The sequence below is a fragment of the Barbus barbus genome (genome assembly GCF_936440315.1).
Source record: "Barbus barbus genome assembly, chromosome: 11".
Taxonomy (NCBI): domain Eukaryota; kingdom Metazoa; phylum Chordata; class Actinopteri; order Cypriniformes; family Cyprinidae; genus Barbus; species Barbus barbus.
In genome coordinates, this window is record NC_136739.1 from 14,097,263 (window position 1) to 14,116,136 (window position 18,874).

General features: G+C 37.1%; 1 protein-coding gene across 4 annotated transcripts in view; it reads left to right on the forward strand.

Moving 5' to 3' along the window:
• LOC306877340 (band 4.1-like protein 5) overlaps positions 1–18,874 on the forward strand; it is a 42,178-nt gene that overhangs the window by 15,071 nt on the left and 8,233 nt on the right. For 2 of the 4 annotated variants that reach the window (XM_079429059.1, XM_079429061.1), the window contains exons 10-21: positions 105–193; positions 2,788–2,878; positions 5,340–5,509; positions 7,306–7,412; positions 7,835–7,853; positions 9,650–9,689; positions 10,249–10,373; positions 15,559–15,704; positions 17,041–17,132; positions 17,523–17,651; positions 17,859–17,923; positions 18,561–18,680. In XM_079429059.1, coding sequence (XP_079285185.1) covers positions 105–193; positions 2,788–2,878; positions 5,340–5,509; positions 7,306–7,412; positions 7,835–7,853; positions 9,650–9,689; positions 10,249–10,373; positions 15,559–15,704; positions 17,041–17,132; positions 17,523–17,651; positions 17,859–17,923; positions 18,561–18,680 — 1,193 coding nt within the window. The remainder of the gene's footprint in view (positions 1–104; positions 194–2,787; positions 2,879–5,339; positions 5,510–7,305; positions 7,413–7,834; positions 7,854–9,649; positions 9,690–10,248; positions 10,374–15,558; positions 15,705–17,040; positions 17,133–17,522; positions 17,652–17,858; positions 17,924–18,560; positions 18,681–18,874) is intronic. The other 2 variants (XM_079429060.1, XM_079429062.1) reach the window with 1 other exon arrangement.

Genomic DNA, 18,874 nt, shown 5'->3' on the forward strand with positions numbered 1-18,874 from the left:
TGCATTTGAAGCATGCAAGAGTTTGCTAAAATCAGGATCTTGAATCTCTTCAATCCGGATATATCCAGAAACTTATCTGTTCTTTATGTTGCCGTTTCCTCCAGGCACGAGACGGAAATGAATACAGCCTAGGTCTGACCCCCACCGGAGTGCTCGTGTTTGAGGGGGAAACTAAGATTGGCCTGTTCTTCTGGTAAGTGCTCCCTCACCAGCTCTTTATAGCTGAAGTGTGTCATTTCTGCATCACAGCTACAAAAATGGAATTGTGGAAAAAAAACAGCATTTTTACATTTTCAGAAACAGATGGAAAAAAAAATTTGATAAAGAAAAAATAATTATTTTAACAATAAAAAAAGTTCCCGTAGGTCCTTGAGTCTTAAATTCAATTTCATAAAATTTTAGGTAGCAAAAGTCTTAGATATATTACACGGTATAAGAAAGTATTATATTTGGAGACAGAAACAGTTACTGTGATATGGCTTAATGTGTTCTCCCTCATCTCCCTCATCTGCATAGACATTTAAAAATAAGGGTACTATTGTGTTTTAGGCTTGTTTATAATAAAATTTAGACATTAAATCTATTTTTCTTGTCATTATCATTTTGGCTATACAATACACTATATCTGGTATTTAATTTAACAAACTCTTGTGGCTTTTATTTAACACATTCAGTATTTAGAATTTACTAGTATTCCCACAATAATCTGCAGTCTATCTTTCTGTAAATGCATTAGTATTTAGGGCTGTGCAATTAATCAAAATTCAGTTTCGATTTCGGCCTCCAACGATTATGAAAATACTATAATTGAGAGAAAACGATTATTGCTCCCCATTCCGCCCCCTTTCCAGCAGTGCACTTTCACTCCTCCATAAAAGCCCATTTTCACATTCATGTAAAATCATGTAAGGACTTTTGCAAAATGGTATGTGCTTGAGTTATTACAGTTGTTTAGATTTATTAATGTTTTTATAAGGGCGAAAGAGAACTTGCTCTGTTCCTCAGGAGGATATCTGATGTGCTCAGAGCACGGACATGTAAAGTCATCTTTTAGCTGAACGTATTCGCCTAAACGGTCAAATACATGCAAAATATGCCAAAATGCAATGCTTAGTGATTCTTTGCGTAAACCCTCATTGATTATGTAATAAATGAATGTAAACAGATGAGAATGAAAATACATGTGTAACCGAGTAAATTGGATCCGTGCGGCTCTTAAAGGATTAGTTCACTTTTAAAAAAACTTTTGCTGATAATTTACTCACCCCCATGTCATCCAAGATGTCCATGTCTTTCTTTCTTCAGTCGAAAAGAAATTAAGGTTTTTGATGAAAACATTTCTCCATATAATGAACTTCAATGGGACCCAAACGGTTCAAGGTCCAAATGACAGTTTCTGTGCAGCTTCAAAGGGCTTTAAACGATACCAGACGATGAATAAGGGTCTTATCTAGTGAAACGATCGGTCATTTCAAAAATAATTTTTTTTAAGTTTTATAAGCACAAATGCTCACCTTGCTCTGTTCTGTGATGCGCGTTCGTGACGTCACGTAATACGCAATTACGTGGAAAAGGTCACGGTTGACTTAGGCGGAAGTACCAAGTCAGTAGGCTTTTTAATATTAAAACACCCAGGATACGCACACGAAATGGGCATTTTAAACGATAAACTGACACAAAGACATTTGAATATGTGTATGGTCCTCCTTCCGCACATTTGTAAACTCTGACTCGGTACTTCCGCCTAAGTCAACCGTGACCTTTTCAACGTCATTGCGTATTACGTGACGTCATGAACGTGCATCACAGAACAGAGCAAGGCGAGCATTTGTGCTTATAAAACTTCAACTTTTTTATTTATTTTTGAAATGACCGATCGTTTCGCTCCAGGTATCCATTTGAGTTTAAGTAGTTGTTCAGCTGATTAAAAACTACCTTTTCAATAATCTTACCTATGAAAGGAAGATTTGATATGGGTCTATAGTTGCTCAATATGGTGTTATCAAGATTGCGCTTTTTCAGAAAAGGCTTAACAACTGCAGTTTTAAGGGAGTTTGGAAAAGTCCCAGAAAGAAGTGAGGCGTTCACCACTTCTAAGAGATCAGCTTCTAAACAGCTAAGCACATTTTTGAAAAAGGATGTGGGAAGTGTGTCAAGATAGCAGGTTGAAGATTTAAGGTGCTGTACTATTTCTTCCAAAATTTTGTTGTCAATTTTTTTTTTTAAACGCACATAGTCACTTCTTTTTGAAATTGCGGTCGAATCTGTGTGACCTCTGCATAACTTGAAGATGTGACAATCTCCTTTCTGATATTATTGATCTTCTCAGAAAAGAAGGAAGCAAACTCATTGCATTTGCTGTCGGAGAGTATTTCACTGGGAATCTGACTTGGGGGGTTTGTCAGTCTCTCAACAGTCGCAAAAAGAGTGCGGGTGTTGTTTAAGTTACTGTTTATAAGGTTTGAAAAGAAAGTCTGTCTGGCTGTGACTAGTTCCACATTGAAAGCATGAAGGCTGTCTTTATAGATGCTATAGTGAATTTCGAGTTTCGAATGCGGCTCAACCAATCAGAATCAAGGACCGGAACTATCCGTTTTATAAAGTGCAAATTTTATTTGTGCAGGTCTTAAAGGCTCTTAAAATCCTTAAATTAGATTAAAAAAGCTACTCTTTATCATTAACCACAAGTTTACTAACATTTTCAATATTTCTCCTCCAGCTGTGTTCATACTTCAGTAAATGTAATGACAATGGCTATTATCTAAAGCAAACTTGTTTTCTGCACAGGCCCAAGATCACGCGTCTGGACTTTAAGAAAAGCAAACTCACCCTGGTGGTAGTGGAGGATGATGAACAGGTAATGCAGGAGACAGAAGAGGTAAAGACACATCTCACCCACACACATACAGGTTCACACATGATCAAATAAAAAAAGCTCATATTAACATGCACCTTAAATCCATCTCCTGTGACCACTTCTGACTGTGATCAAATGGTTGTTTTGTTTATGTATAGGCAGTTGGTGGGTGTGTAATTAGTCCTTCGAAGTTGTCTAGGGGATATTAAGTTTATGCTACAAATGCAATGTAGCATGCAATTTTGCAGTTTACATTAGATGTGAAGCATGTGCATTTGTGCATCCTGGAAAGACTACTTTACTTAGACACTTGGCATCTCTCCAGCTTGAGTTAATAAACGACAGTCTCCCTTCAGGCATGCCTGGCCTCTGAAACACTTCACACTTTATAAAGCGCTGGAGCTGTGAATGTGTGGACAGAACTGCCCATCACTCGAAGTTTGAAACTACAATAACAATGTCAGTCATGGCACATGATGTGTCAGACAGCCAGAAAACATGTATTTTGATGGGGCTTGTGTTTGGCGCACAGCAGTATGGGTTTCTGTTGAGTCTGGAAGTCTGTTGTAATTAATTGCGTTAATTCGTTGACCAGTAATATGTTGTTTGTCGCAGAAAAGTGTCCCCATCATATGATGTTATTAGTAGTCTCTGTCCTGTATAAGATTGTACAATCTCCTTCAGTTGTATGTCGTTTGATTTCTGAACAGTGAGTCTCCCTGGTCACTGATGAGGTTTTGCCTCTGCAGTACAACTGATAAAAGCTTCAGACAGAATTTGATTTGCTCAAACAGGGCATATAGAAATTAGGTTGAGCAACTGGAGGTATCTGTTTTTTAGGGGTGTAAGAAAATATCGATACACATGAGTATCGCGATATTTTGTTTGGCGATACTGTATCGATTCTCCAAAACATAATATCGATATTTAACAAAAAAAAAAAAAAATCATACAAGATTCATGGCAGTTGTTTCGTTTTGAGTTCATATCCCGACCGCTAGTCTTCATCTCTGAATTTAAACAGTGACAGGAAATACTAGCATCAGGGCACTCCACTAATGTTAGTGTTAATATTGTTCGCTGCCAGTAATGGAGGATGAAAGAATTGTTCCAGTTCTCGTTTCGGTGTGCAAAGCTGAAGTGTGACACCATTTGGGGTTTAGTGGTAATGTCCGGCCTGGGACTGCGGCGCGAGCGCAACCTCTGTTCTGCCGCTTGCCGCGTCCCGTGTTGAAGAGTCTTTGCGCGGGGCGCGGCGGGCGGTATAGTCGCTGTGCAGCTGCAGCTTTTTCTCGTAATTCGGGGGCGTTTTGTGCAGCTGGGGCGGTGCTCGCGTCGCGGTCTCTGCGATTCCACGCGGAACATAAATACAAACTGAAAAACCTGTGAAATCCAAGTTAAAAAGTTCTGAGAATGTTTAACATCTGTATTTATTTGATTGTTTTACAATGGTTTTGTTTTCTTTAGGAATCCTGCAAGCACTTCATTTTTCACTGATATTAAGCAGATGTCATTTTTTGTTCAGATCAAATGTTATGACACCATGTCACAATTGTAAACTTAAACTGTGAACCTTTAAATTAGAGTCTATAAATATATATTTTTATAAAATACATTTTATACATTTAACTAAGTAATCATGCAAGCACTTGAATATTTCCCCCTTTACTCGTGCTGCACAAAAAGTGGTTCAATGTTGAATGTTATAGGGACTGATTATTGCAAACGCAGATCGCAGTGTGTTCTGGTTAAACTATTTTTATTCATTTATTTTTTGCTAAGGTTTGCATATGGTGGTGTGTTCTTAATGACAGCTTTCCTAAAAAATATATATCCTATTCCTAAAATAAGAAATATCCCAATATATCGCCTTGCTTACAGTATCGCAATATATCGTATCGCAACCCCTGTATCGTGATATGTATCGTATCGCCAGATTCTTGCCAAAACACAGCCCTACTGTTTTTTGTCTTTGCTACCAGTCAAAGGCTGTGGAATGAAAGCTGAGAAAAATAACACTCCTGCTTTATACAAAAATACAAATACATCATCCTAACCTCAACCTTGATGAAAATCACCAACGACTGCTTTGAAATGCTCTACATGACCAGTAACTGAAAATTGTGCAGCCCTGTAAACATGCACAACAAGTCTTTTGTTCTGAAATTGTAGTTAGACCCCCCCCCCCTCAAAAAAAAAAATTCAAACAAAATTCATACAGCCTTAATTGCAAATGGTTTAGTTTTGGAAATTTGGAAAAATGTGTGTACCCTTAAAGATAACTTTGTCTAGAAAAGTCAAATAAGTTTCTGTTAATAATCTAACAAAGGTGTCACTTATCCCAGTGGTTAACCCAATATGTTCTCAACTATTTTTGTCATCATGTTCTTGATTCTAAATATGTATGCTGTCTTCATTCCTTTTGTAATACCAGAGGACAAATTAGTAGTACATTGCTCTTACATTTTGACGTCTGCTGTAGGGGAAAGAACAGGAGCACACGTTTGTTTTCCGCATGGACCATCCGAAAGCTTGCAAGCATCTGTGGAAGTGTGCCATAGAGCACCATGCCTTCTTCCGCCTACGTGGCCCGGTGCAGAAGGGTTCAACCCGCTCTGGGTTCATCCGCATGGGCTCACGTTTCAGATACAGGTAAGTTTTTCTAGAGTTCATTAGTCATTCGTCCATCATGAGTGGCATATAATAAAACAGAGAAAAAAACCCTACAGACTTGGGGAAATAAATTTAGCACACACTAAAACCACTGTCAGCTTAGCATACTTTTAAACTAGCAATTGCGTGGCAATGCCCAACAAGCATTGTGGAGGCAAGTTTTGCATGGCCAAGCACAACTAAAATCTATTTGAGGTTACTTGGTTTTGTTGGAAGCAGCCACATAATGATGTTTCCTATTGTATGGCATGTCAGATTTAATAATTGTCAAATAATATTTTTTATTTGAAGCTCTTAAAAGCGTTACATCTCTACATTTGCATCTGCAGTGGCTTCAGTAGAGGCTGGTGTTCTCTTTTAATTTTGGTATAAATTCTTTCTAATCATTCCCAGTGGTCAGCTGAATGTCATTTTCTTTTTCTCTGGTTTGAGACAAGACTTCCTGTTTTTCATAGGTCCTCCTAACAATATCTTCTACTAAGTTGTAAATCGTAGCATGGTCTGCTCCAGGCATGTATATTTGTGTGTGTTGGTTGTCCTTACTATGGAATTGTATCTTATCTCCAGCTGACAGCCTGGAGCTTTGACGCTGTCCAGCTCAGCTCCCTATTGGTTCGGCTTTTTATTTGCCTGCACTCATTTTAGCACTTATCCTCGATCCAGATATTCACTTATCTTTGATTTCACCTGTACGTGTCTCTTTTTGTTTGTTTGTTTAATTGTTTGCTAATGCTGGTTGGTCTGCTTATCCTCCAAAGAACAGTGGCTTTTCTCTTTCAGACAACATTAGACTTTCATTGCACTAAGCCTGTAAAAGTAAATGCCTGCAGTCTTATCAAGTCAGCAGGGATTTATCCAGAAGGTTTTAAAGATATACACTGCCGCTCAAAAGTTTGGGATCAGTAGAAGTTTTAAAGAAGTTTCTTCTGCTCATCAACGCTGTATCTATTTGATCAAAAATACATAAAATTATTTTGTGAAATATTATTGAAATTTAAAATAACAATTTCCTATTTTTATATATTTTAAAATATAATTTATTTCTGTGATCAAAGCTGAATTTTCAGCATCATTACTCCAGTCTTCAATGTCACATGATCCTTCAGAAATGCTGTTTCATTTTATTTTTTATTTTTTGGGACCGGTGAATTTTTTTTTTTAGGATTCTCTGATTAATAAAAAGTTAAAAACAACAACATTTATTTAAAAAAGAATTTTTGTTGCAATATACAATGCTATTCAAAAGTGTGTGGTCAGTACATTTTTTTTTTTTCTTTTTTTCTTTTGTTTTAAGAAATTAATGCTTTTATTCAGGATGGATGTGTTAAATGAATAAAAAGTCATAGTAAAGACTTACATTGTTAGAAAAGATTTCTATTTTGAACAAATGCTGTTCTTTTTAACTTTGTATTTATCAAAGAATCAAAGAAAAAACATCACGTCCCAAACATCACAACAGTTTCAACACTCATAATAAATCTGCATATTCAAATGATTTCTGAAGGATCATGTGACACTGAAGACTGGAGTAATGATGCAGAAAATTCAGCGCTGCGTCGCAGAAATAAATTCTATTTTAAAGTATATTAAAATAGTAAACCATTAGAAATTGTAATAAGATTTCACAATATTACTGTTTTTTTCTGTATTTTTGATCGAATAAATACAGCCTTGGTGAGCAGAAGAGACTCCCTTAAATAATATAAAAAATCTTACTGATCCCACATCTGTTGAGTGGCAGTGTATGTGTAACTGATGTTCATTTCTTTTATAAGTGGGAAGACAGAATATCAGACAACTAAGACCAACAAAGCTAGACGATCTGCCTCGTTTGAAAGAAGACCAAGTCGACGTTACTCTAGAAGGACCATGCAGAACAGAGGTGAGAGAATGTCCTGTTGTCTTGGGGGAATAATATATTTCAAAATATAATAAATATTTAGGACCTGTTTTTTTCCCGCATTTATTTACTTATTTTTATGCATTTATTCTTTTGGTCCCAAAAAGTAATAGTCCAATTAGTTACAGTGAACCAGTCATCGCTTAGTTGTTTTTTTTGGAGGGGGGGTTTCCCCAGATGTCTTTGTGCAGAGTGACTTTTATGTCCATTTTTGCTTCCTATAAATAGTTTTAATCTAATCAGCTTTTTCAACTCCTTTTTCAAATAGTTTACTTGCTTTACTGCTTTGAGACATATATTATTTTGAAGCCCCAACACTGATTCACTTCCTTGCTCATAATTCTGTTGTGACATCAGCTTTGTGATCTTATATAATACCATGCTTATTTTTTGTTTCCCTGCAGGTCCTAACAAATCCTCAGAGTAAGTATTTACATTCCTGCATTGTGCAATGTAATTCTTATGGCTCTCGTATAGTCATGAGGTGACTTCCTGTTTCAACATCAGTCATAAAGTATGTGTCATTTGAAAGCACACAAACACACTGTTCAGAGCTTTTATGGACACGGTTGTGTTACCATACCAGTGTATACTAGTTACTGTAGTAGTATTACTAGCCTATATAGTGTAGTGTGTATAGTGACCATTTATAAATGAGGAATGATTTAATGTAGAGGTCTGCACGTGTATATTTTTTTTTAGTCCCGCTCCTGTGAGGTTATATTCCGCACCCACCTGCTGCTCCAGCTATATATTCACTCTGTTCACCCGCTGTCCGCTTAGAATAATTTTCTTCCTGACCTGACCGTTCCCGCTAAATTTAGATCTCGTTTCTCACGTTTAAATTACCGCTACTGAAAGAAAGAGAGATGGGCTAACAAATAAAATGTCAAGAGTCTTGAATTTATTGACAGCAAAATGTTAAACGAATTTTGTGTCTTAAGACACAAAACAACACCGCTTCCAACACAGTAGGAAAACAAAGTCACAGAGAAAATAAAATTTTTATTTCTTATTTGTATTCGTCTTGTCAGGACACAATACGTTTAACATTTAGCCTACAACACAATAGGAAAAAGTGTCACCGAGAAAAATAAAATAAAAATGTACAAAAATAGCTAACATTTGCAGAGAAAAATAAATGGGCTACGACATCTGTCATTTAAAATGATAGGCTAAGCAAAATATAAACAAAACCGAATTACAGTCTTCAAGGACAGCGCAGCCACACTTTGCTCAATCCTTATTCTGCTCTGTCACTCATCGACAACCTGCCTGTTCTAGCACAGACCTCGCAAATAAAACGCATGACGCAGAAAGCAGCAGTCCATGCGTGCATAACAGTCCTGAGTGCAGGCTGTACTGGTGGTCAATAAGAATAAAGCGCAGATATGCTGTTTTGAAAGGACGTCGGGAGCGGGATATTGTTAGACCGCCTGCTCCTGTTCAAATTACAAATTCAACCGCTACCGCGTTTTATTCGGGAATTTAATCCTGCGTCCCAAGAAATCTGGTCTGGTCTCACGGGAGAGCCACGGGAATGCAGACCTCTAATTTAATGCCCTGAGCCTTTTTGGATCGTTTTTATTTTATACCAAAATGGCCAATAAGGCATTGTATTGAATCGTCAGTATTGTATTGAGAGGTGCTTTTCTGAATTGTTGTACAATCATTGGAAAATTGTTTTATTTTACAGAGATGCTTTCATTTATTTCAAGCAAGATTTGACTGTAATATAAGACATTAAGTATTACTACTACTGTTTTTTCATTCTTATTCCAGGGGCGAAATGCATCACTAGTCTGTCAGCTTAAGCACATGCTGTCAGACTGAGTGTTCCACTTTAGTCTCATAAGCACCCCTACTTAGACTGTGATGCAGCTGGTGTTAAAGTTTTAAACGTGAACAGCATCATGTGCAGGCACTTTTGTGGTGCTGATCTATGGGGAATTTTCAAGACTCATGCTGTGACTAATACAATAATGCTTCACAAGTGTTTGTTTTACTCGTTGCATTTTTAAAGATCTGGTCACATGCTGAAAACAACATCAGGAATGTCTTGGCTCACCATGATCCAGTGTTGGTTTGACTTGACCACGTTTTCTGGTCACCTCTATAAGGACCGTCTTTGTGCTGCCTACTGTAGTCAGTCAACAGTAGCTCATAAACCCTGATATTAGTTTTAATATCACTTGCATTTTATTCTTCTCTTTCCACAGTAACCGCAATAACGGAGTGAGCCCAAGCTTAGCAACAAAGGTATAACCTTCTTTCTATTATGCAAAAATACAGATAATACTGATAATACCGATAATAAGATATGTTTTTGAGCAACAAATCAGCATATTAGAATGATTTCTGAAGGATCATGTGACACTGAAAACTGGAGTAATGGCTGCTGAAACTTCATCTGTGCAATCACAGCAATATATATTTTAAAATGTATTATAATAGAAAACACTTGTTTTTAAATTTCACAAATATTAAAATTTTATTGGTTTTAATCAAATTAAATGCAGCCGTGTTGTGCATAAGAGACTACAGGCTACAAAAAAAAGAGAGAAATATCTTACCGACCCCAAACTTTTGAAACAATCTCGCATCACTATTTTAATAACATAAATGTTAATTATGAATTTGACTTGATTAAAAAGAAACCTATGCATTTGATCACATACATTTGTTTATTACTATGAATGAGTCGGCAAGTTTATTTCTTAGGGTATATACTGCATATTTAGCTCATTTGGCTTGGAAAGGCTGTTTTGCTTTGAGTTTTTGCAGTACCTTAATGCATCCCGCATGCTTTTTTCCTCAGCCCTCCCATACACGGCGTCCCTGGTCCGATATGCCTGTGGTCAGCAGCCCACCCTTTGCACCAGGCCCTATGGAAATCGAAACCCTCCCCAGGAGCCCCGGAGGCAGCCAATCGGACAAGAGGAGGTGAGCTTCTCACAATTTTAATGCAATAAGACCTCAAAGCAGGTTAATCTGATTCCCTGCCGTTACTTCAGGCCCCCGCACAGCCAGTTAACATCACTGTGGCAGAGTGCAGCACTTGTATAAATGATATATTTGGGCTTTTGGATGCTGCTGCTGGTGTGTTGGCGAGCTGGTGTGAGGTTGTGGTGCTGGCTGGTGACTGGTGCTGAAGGTGCTTCATGCTGTTTAGCTTTGACGTTGAGCAGATGGCTGCTTCAGCACAGGAGAAAACGCCTGCTGGGCTGACAACAACAAACTCTCTCTTGACGTGAAAGACCTGTCTTTCTCTCGTACTGTCTTTTTTCCCATCTTGCTTTGTCTCCCGAGGCTGTTTTTGGGGTATTATTGTGCTGTGCAGAGCTTTGCCTTAAACTTGAAATATTGAAAAGAAATTAAATCAGATGGTGGTGTGGGATTATCGTGTGAGTGTTGGATATGTTGGTCTGTCTTATGAAAATTTGATCCTCGTTCCTTAATGTTATAGCTATTTTTTTGTCTAAACTTTGTTCTAGTCTGATGTTCTGAAACCCCAGTGGCCTTTTCATAAGGCAAGGTATGTACACTCCTGTTTTCAACCCTTCATAGACTCGCTTCAACCAATCAGTGCATTTCTGAGGGAGTCTTCGTGATTGGCTTTGGATCAGTTATTTTTTTTCCTTTGGCTGGGCAAATTAGTATCTGCATCAGTTCTTGATTCTAATCCAAACCATCCAACCCAATCAGTGGGGTAGAGCTGTGATCTCAGCTGGTTAAATTGAATAGTGGGGTATAACAGCAAGTTGAAATGGTTGACTTTCTGGTTTTGGCTTTGTGACTGTCCTGTCCTGTCTTCTCCTTCGTCAAAATTGAAACTAATACAGAGTCTCAGTACTAGAACCTGTCCTTGGCGAGTTAAAGATGGAATCAATAGACAGGTGAACATCCCTTTCTGATGACAATTTCCAACTTAAATTGATTCTTAATTTGTATTAATTCTTCTCACTAACCAAACACAACCCCCTGTCTAACCTAGTAAATAGACTTCAAATTTCTACACTGTTTTTCTTCAATTTCTACAATTTTTCTACTCGAGTATATTTTGTTCTTTGAAATCATTCAGCCCTCTTTTCTTGTCACCTTACATCTGTCTTACTATCTGCTTTCCCGTGACCTTACTATTTTTATAATAATAGTAACAATTATTTTATTTTAATTTATTACTTGTCATTTTTATTAGTATTAATAATTACTGTCTGTATCAGTAAAACATCATTAATGGTAATAATATTAATAGTACAAATATTAATTTTATTAATATAGTAAGCTATAAAAATAGTTTGTACAATGGCTGTACAACTGTTTCAAACTAATTAATTCATTAAAAAAAAAAATTATGAATGAAAGAATGTTACAGAATCTTTTAGATTGTTCCCATCCTGACAAAATAATAATTAATGATAGAAGTTCTAAAATTTACCTTATTAAATATTTAATAAAATATTGATGCTACGTGAAAATAAATGGTACAATAATAATTAGCACTACAGAATTACAGAAGAACTCTAAAAGATTTATTGTGAAACACATTTCTGTTGGATTGTGTTATTTGCTCAGTAGTTTGAATGTTAAATTGAACATTTCAGATGTTTATTGTTGAATGCAATGAGGAAAGAAGAAAGATGTTGATAGTGGTTCAGGAAACATTTACATGCAATAAATGAATGTCTCCTTTCTAGATAAAATAATTTGTACATTTTACTTTTTTTTTTTTTTATTTAATTTTTTTTTTTTTTTCAGTCTGGACTGTATCTAGCCTCTCAGGCAGGTAGCTAGTGAGAAGATTACTACAAACTCATGTTATATTCAGTGCAGTTTTGCAAGTGAAATGTCATAACCAGGACATGCCTTTTCTATAGTGCATTCAAACTTAGCTCCCCTAGCTCCTTTACCTCTTGTTTTGTCCTGTGATCTGCTGCTCTCTACCCTTTTTCGACGTCTGCACATCAGACTCTACAGTATTCATGTCCCTCATGCTAACACTCCACCATCCTCCACTGACCCATCCAGGCTTCACTCCCCCCCTCAATCCCATCACTGACACCAGCATGACCGACAGGCACCTCCCTGCACCTCCTCTCATACACGGATGCTGCCACAGCCCCTCCACCCCCGCATTCCTCGGATACAAACTGAGCTCCAGGGAACGCCAGGATAAAAGGCATATTCTCGGACTGAGATCAAGCGAGACTGGCTAAAGTCTTCCCCTCGTTTTGTCCTTCCCCTCTGAGACTGAAACCAGCCAGAGAGATGAGATAACCTTCATGGGAGAAGCTTGAAATCCTCACTGTGGTTGTATTTTCAATTAGAATGATTTGGTCATTGTTCAACCAGCTTAATCACCCAGGAAATATCCTGTTGCTATTTATATGACATTTAAGTTATGCCTTGATCATCATAACCACACTTTGACTTGATTTTATGCATTTTTTTTAGGCTTAAGGTCCTTGCACACTGAGTCCGAAATTTTCGTATGCGTTTTTCGTATTTTTCCATATTCGTCATCCTTTCCTATCAAAATGCTTGCTAGAGATGCGAAAAAGCAGAAAATCGAACCTGGTCCGAATTTTTTTTTTTATTTGTTCATTTTTTTTATGACGGACGAAAGTTTCGGAGGCAGTGTGTAGACGTGATTGACACGATGTGAAGTTGTGTTTATTTTTCAGCGTGCAAAAATTTCAGACTCTGTGTGCAATAGCCTTTACTATACATTTAAAACAAAGATATTAGACTCTTTCAACAAATGGGGTACAAAGAAGGGCATTAAACTCTTAAAAATGAAGTATTTTTATTGAAAGGATGTACATGAATTTTAAAATGTTTGTCTTTCAAGAGGTCAAACTAAATATTAATATGAGATTTGATGATTTGATTTTAACAATGAGCATTAAATATATATAAAACAACCAAAGTGGGCAACAGTCCTACCTAAGCTGGGTCTTTTTTTTTTTTTTTTTTTTTTTTTTGTATGGACTATTTCATATAAATTAAAAATAAATGTTCTTATTTGTGGAAAGTGCCATTATAAATTATATATCTTTGTGTGATCATCATGATCAGATTATTGAATTGTCATGAGTTGTTATCTGGGCAATTGAACATTTTTATCCAGTTGACAATGTGTAGTGCAGTATACACTGTTTTTAGATTTGTCTGCAGTAATATAACCAAAGGACATATGGCTTTAAGACGTTTGATTAAAATGAACAAACAGAAGCAACTCCTCATTGCATGTTTCAGTTTCTCTTGAGGTTTTCACTAGTGCTGTGTGTGTTCGATACGACGATGTATATGACGACGATAGGAGTATCGATACAGCTGGCCCTGTCTCAATATTGTGGCACATGTGCAGCAGTGGACCGTGCTTAATACAAGAACACCGTTTTAAACTGAGTAGAAAAGTGCGATGCTTCTAAAAAATAATGAATAGAGCTTCAACAAGGTTTAATCTGGCCGCAGAGGAATACAACTGCATTGCCTGATATAAAGAGACCTCATCTCCAAAACATTGCTTCCCACTTGCGCAGTATGGAATTACCTGCTAAATGTGTTACTCATCTTTGTCAACCTGGTAACCATGTGTACGTGCGCTCTCTCCACTGTGATAAATAAAAGCTTGCTTTCTGAAAACGCCGGTTAGCTTGCAGTTTAGCGAGCTCCACTTCAATATTCTATTCTCTGAAAAGTGTAATTCATCAAATGTCCATTTACGAGAGAGAGAGGCTGTGAACGTATGAATCAGTTTTGCCGCGTTTGTCTATTAACAGTGAAGCTGTGGCTTAATTCCTTTAGAAACTGATGTTACCAGCTCCTTGTTGAGAGAGGTAATGTAGCTCTTGAGCGATTAAGCTATTTTATTGATAAAATTGCAGGGCAGCGCTAAAGTTTGTGTTGCTGAATGTCTGTGTGCGGCCGCAACGTGATCCGTTTGAGTGAACGTGTGTGCTTAAGACAGTGCATTAGTTTACTCTTCTAATTCTTATTTTTATTTTTTTAAATGTAGAGAGTGCGTTAATTTGTGCAATGATAACCTACCAGCAATGTTAAGATGAATTTTTAAATATATTAATATGAGTACATTACAATATAAATTTATTGGAACGAGTTCATTATTATTTATGGGCTTAAAAACAAGATGCAAGCAATCATAATATTTTACCTGGTGGGGAGTGCCCAATGTAAACATGAAACAAATGCCATTACCTATATTGTACTGTAGTACATTTATGGAGGCCCTTCATAATCCAGAGCTCAACTCTGCTAATAGTTCAATAGTGTTCAACCAGCTGTTTTACTAAATTATTCTGAGGTGAAATTCAGTGCAGTCCTGTATTGAGATGCGTATCCTATCATGGCTTTGCTGGTGATACACAGCCCTAGTTTTTACTTTACATTTCTGTAAATGACAAACTTCCACAAGTTTGGAGTTTTTTTTTATTTTACTTGGTTTATACAGACACTGAATACTGGAAAGTGCTAAGTGGTTTAGTCAGCATTGCAAGGAGTGATGTGTCCATTATTAAGCCTCCTTTGAAAGTCAATCTCATTCTAGTCATTTATGGAATGTGACTCATTTTACTCAGGAAGGGAAGGAATACATTGCTTTTTGTGATTCTAGTACAGGCATTACGAGTGTGTTTGTGTGTGGTCTTTTAATCTAGATCTAGTGGAATGTGTGTGGTCAGTTAGCTTATGACTGTTAGATAATGGCTCTGTTCCTTTTGTGTTCTTCAGTAATGACCGTCTCTGCTCATTTTTGGTTGTAAAGGCTTGATTGTCGTTAGGGTTGTACAATACATCAGATATAGAAATACATATTCATTGCCCAACCATCGCCCAACACCCTTCTGCTTTTGAGTACACTATCTTTTAGTTGTTGTTTTTTTTTTTGTTTTTTTGTTTTTTTATGTTTGACTTATCGCATATTTGAAATGTGATACTGTGCTTTTGCATAGCTGTAACTTGAGTCTTGGCCTGGCCTCAAGCTTTTTTGTCCAGGTGAGTCACATTTGTCATATATAATCTACCAATGTGGACCCTGTTTGAGCAGCATATACAGGGTTACATCCTGTTGTTGACAGATGGTAATTAACCCTTTCATCCTTCACAGCATGCCCTTGGTGACTGACCTCTTGGAGACGTGCATAGATGAGGTTCTTCGAGCCGCTGTTCCCATGGCGACAGCAGAAGAAGTGGAACCAGGTGCTGCTTATGCCACCGGCAGCACAGCCACAGAGGAGACCCTCTCTCTGACCGGTGAGTTAATACATCTCAGACACAGTGGAATGCACTGGCAGAAATTTTGGACCGTGTTTGTCTTGCATAATTTTTTAATGTCATAATTAAATTAATTTGTTCACAACAATAAAAAAAAAATTGACATCCAAACTATTTTATAATATATGTTATAAATGTGCTTTTGTTAAAAAAAATAACTAAATAAATAAAACTAATAAAAAATTCAAACACTAATATTGTCTGCTTCAAGAATAATCCACTTCAGAATAAAACAATTGGCTAGTACCAGTCCGTTCAAAAGTTTGGGGGCAGTCCGCCATAAGATTTTTTTTTTTTTTTTTTTAAAGAAATTAATACTTTTATTTAGCAAGGAGGCTTTAAATGAATCAAAGATGACAATAAGCACTTTTTATGATTTCCACAATATTATTAGGCATCACAGCTGTTTTCAACATTGACAAGTTATGTTTCTAGAGCACTAAATCAGCTTATTTTAATGATTTTGAATGAACTTCAATATTTTCTTCTGCTGGGTTCCAGGTCATATGGGTTTTTCTGGTATCACTGCAAAAGAAGCACTCAAACTGAATGTTTCCGAGTGTCAAATTCCTTTTTGTGATGTCAAACCTGTGATAAACTCTTATGTTAATGACATGTGGCAGATAGAATGGGATAAATGTCATGAAAATAAGTTATATGAAACAAATCCTAGTGTAAGAGTTTTTTTTTTTTTTTTTTTTTACTAATTTTAAATCTAGGCATGACCAAGTTGTTTTTACAAGGTGTCTATTTGGTCATACAAGATTTACACATGGATATTTATTAAATGGTGAAGAACCACCATCATGCCTTATTTGCCAAACTAAAATGACTATGAAACACGTTTTATGTTTTTAATGTAAATAGACATCAGTTTTATTTAGAGGTGTGTCTAACCGATTTAAAATTAAATAAAGCAGTACGGAATTAAATATATAAATGATTAATAACATTTAAAACGTTTTTAAAAAATTATTTTAAAAACATTTGTATTAATGTTACTGATCATTTCTTTTGAATGGTAGAGTATATTGAGTATATATTTAAATTAATTATCTCTTTCATTTAAAATAATACATTTTAAAGTCTACATGCTTTTATGAAACAAAGTACAACTTGCATTATTTTACTTGATCTATTATTTGATTATTGTCTGTTTAGTTATGGTATTTTCATGCTCTGCCTATCTGTTGTGTGATGTGATCATCCCCAAAGTGAACATGCTTTAATCCCCGCACATGCAGATGTGTTTCCATCTGTCTTGTCTGACCTCTCATTGTTTAATGATGCTCGCTGAATCTGTTCTCATCCGCAGAGGCTGCAGCTCGGCTCAAGCAACTAGAGCTTGAAAACACTCCAGTGTCTGCTCCAGCCAGAACAAACGTCAACCTCAACATGAACAACCAGGTCAGTTCAGCCAACCAGAAGCCCCACACATGCACACGGAGAAAACAGCTTCTTACAAATGGTGTTTTTTGCAATATGTCCCACCTCCACACACCGCATCTTATTAAAGCATGACATAAACTTTAAATACAAGGAGCAGATATTGTGTCGGCTGCTGTGCCACTCTAACCTCAGGATGTAATTTAAATTGAATGTGAATAGGGAAGGTGATTACTCATGCTATTACAGCAGTCATTGATCTCGATATCTTTTCCAGCGCAGTGCCATTTGAGGTATTATGCTATAAAGAGCTGATGATTATTTCAGCCTGGACTGTTTATTTAAGCAAAGAGACTGAAACACAGTGCAAACAAATTCATAATCAGAACACATGCTTTGGTTTGTGTGCAGGAGGAAGTGGCGAAACTGACAGAGAAAAGTTTGAATAGCGTGGGCAGCAGTCCTGTCCAGAACCTGCTCAAATGTCCTGAGGAACTCAAGAGCAACATCCTGAAAGCTCAGGCAGAGGCAGCGGTCAAGGTATTCGACCACCATCATAGGCCCCATTTACACGTGATATTAATATTCATCTCCACTCGGACAGTTGTTTGCTTGTCTTCGTCAAAGGAAGAGTGTCTGATTTAATGTCTACATACATGGTTTACAACGTATTAATGTCAGGTACTCTGAAAATGATGCATAAAGTTCATGTATATGTTTTGTAAATGTTAAGCTCTCTTTTTTTAGGATTCTAGAGATGAGCTTGGACTGACTCCAGACAAGAATTGTAACCTGCAGGAGGCAGCAGTCAGGTATGATGTACACTAGCAAGCACCAATTACTTGTAAATACACTATAAGGACAAAAGTGTTGGGACACCCCCTTTTTTAGAACAGAAAAGGGGACTTACAAAACTGTGGCAACATATGTAAACACAATTCATGTATTTAAAAATTTCATTTTTATTTTATTTCCAATAGTTATGTACAAGTCTTTGGTGTTTGGTGATGAGTTTTTGGCTCAAGGTCTACATATAAAGTCACACCAGAGGTGTTCAGCTGGGATCAGGACTTGGCTTTCTGCAGACCAGTCAAGTTCTTCCACACTGACTGAATCAATCATGTCTTTTTGAACCTTGCCTTATACACAGAGGCACTGTCATGTTAGACTAGAAAAGGGTCCTGTCCAAACTGTTGCTATAAAATTAGAAGCACACAATTCCCTAGAATATCATTATATGCTTAAACAGTCATTTCCATGAGTACAAATCTTAAAGTAGTCGGTCATGTTCATTAGAAGGGGGTGACCCAATACTTTTGGCAGTATAGTGTATTTGTCTTGTTGTAACAGTTGGGCACAAACATTTACATTGTCACATAGTTATTTAAAATGATTTTTTAATAATGAAAAGATGTGAATGGTGGGTGGTAATGCCTGTCTGTCTCTTAGCAGACTGATGGGTCATGGGCGTATGGGCAGCACATCCTCTCTGCCAATGAGTGGGAGAGCGGAGCGCCAGGAGTCCTGGGACCTGCTCAAGCAGGGCCTGCTGCCCTGCTCTAGCAGCAGGTGAGACCACAGCACGCAAAACCTACTCCAAGTACAGTGAGAAGATTGTACTACAAAGAAGAATTGCTTTGTTATTTGAGTGTGTGGATTAAGACATAGTAGGGCCATGTGAGTGAGCCTGTGGGCCTGTAATCCTCCTGGGACAGAGTCTGAGGCAGTGGAGCACAAGCAGGCAGGCAGAAACTGGGGCACAC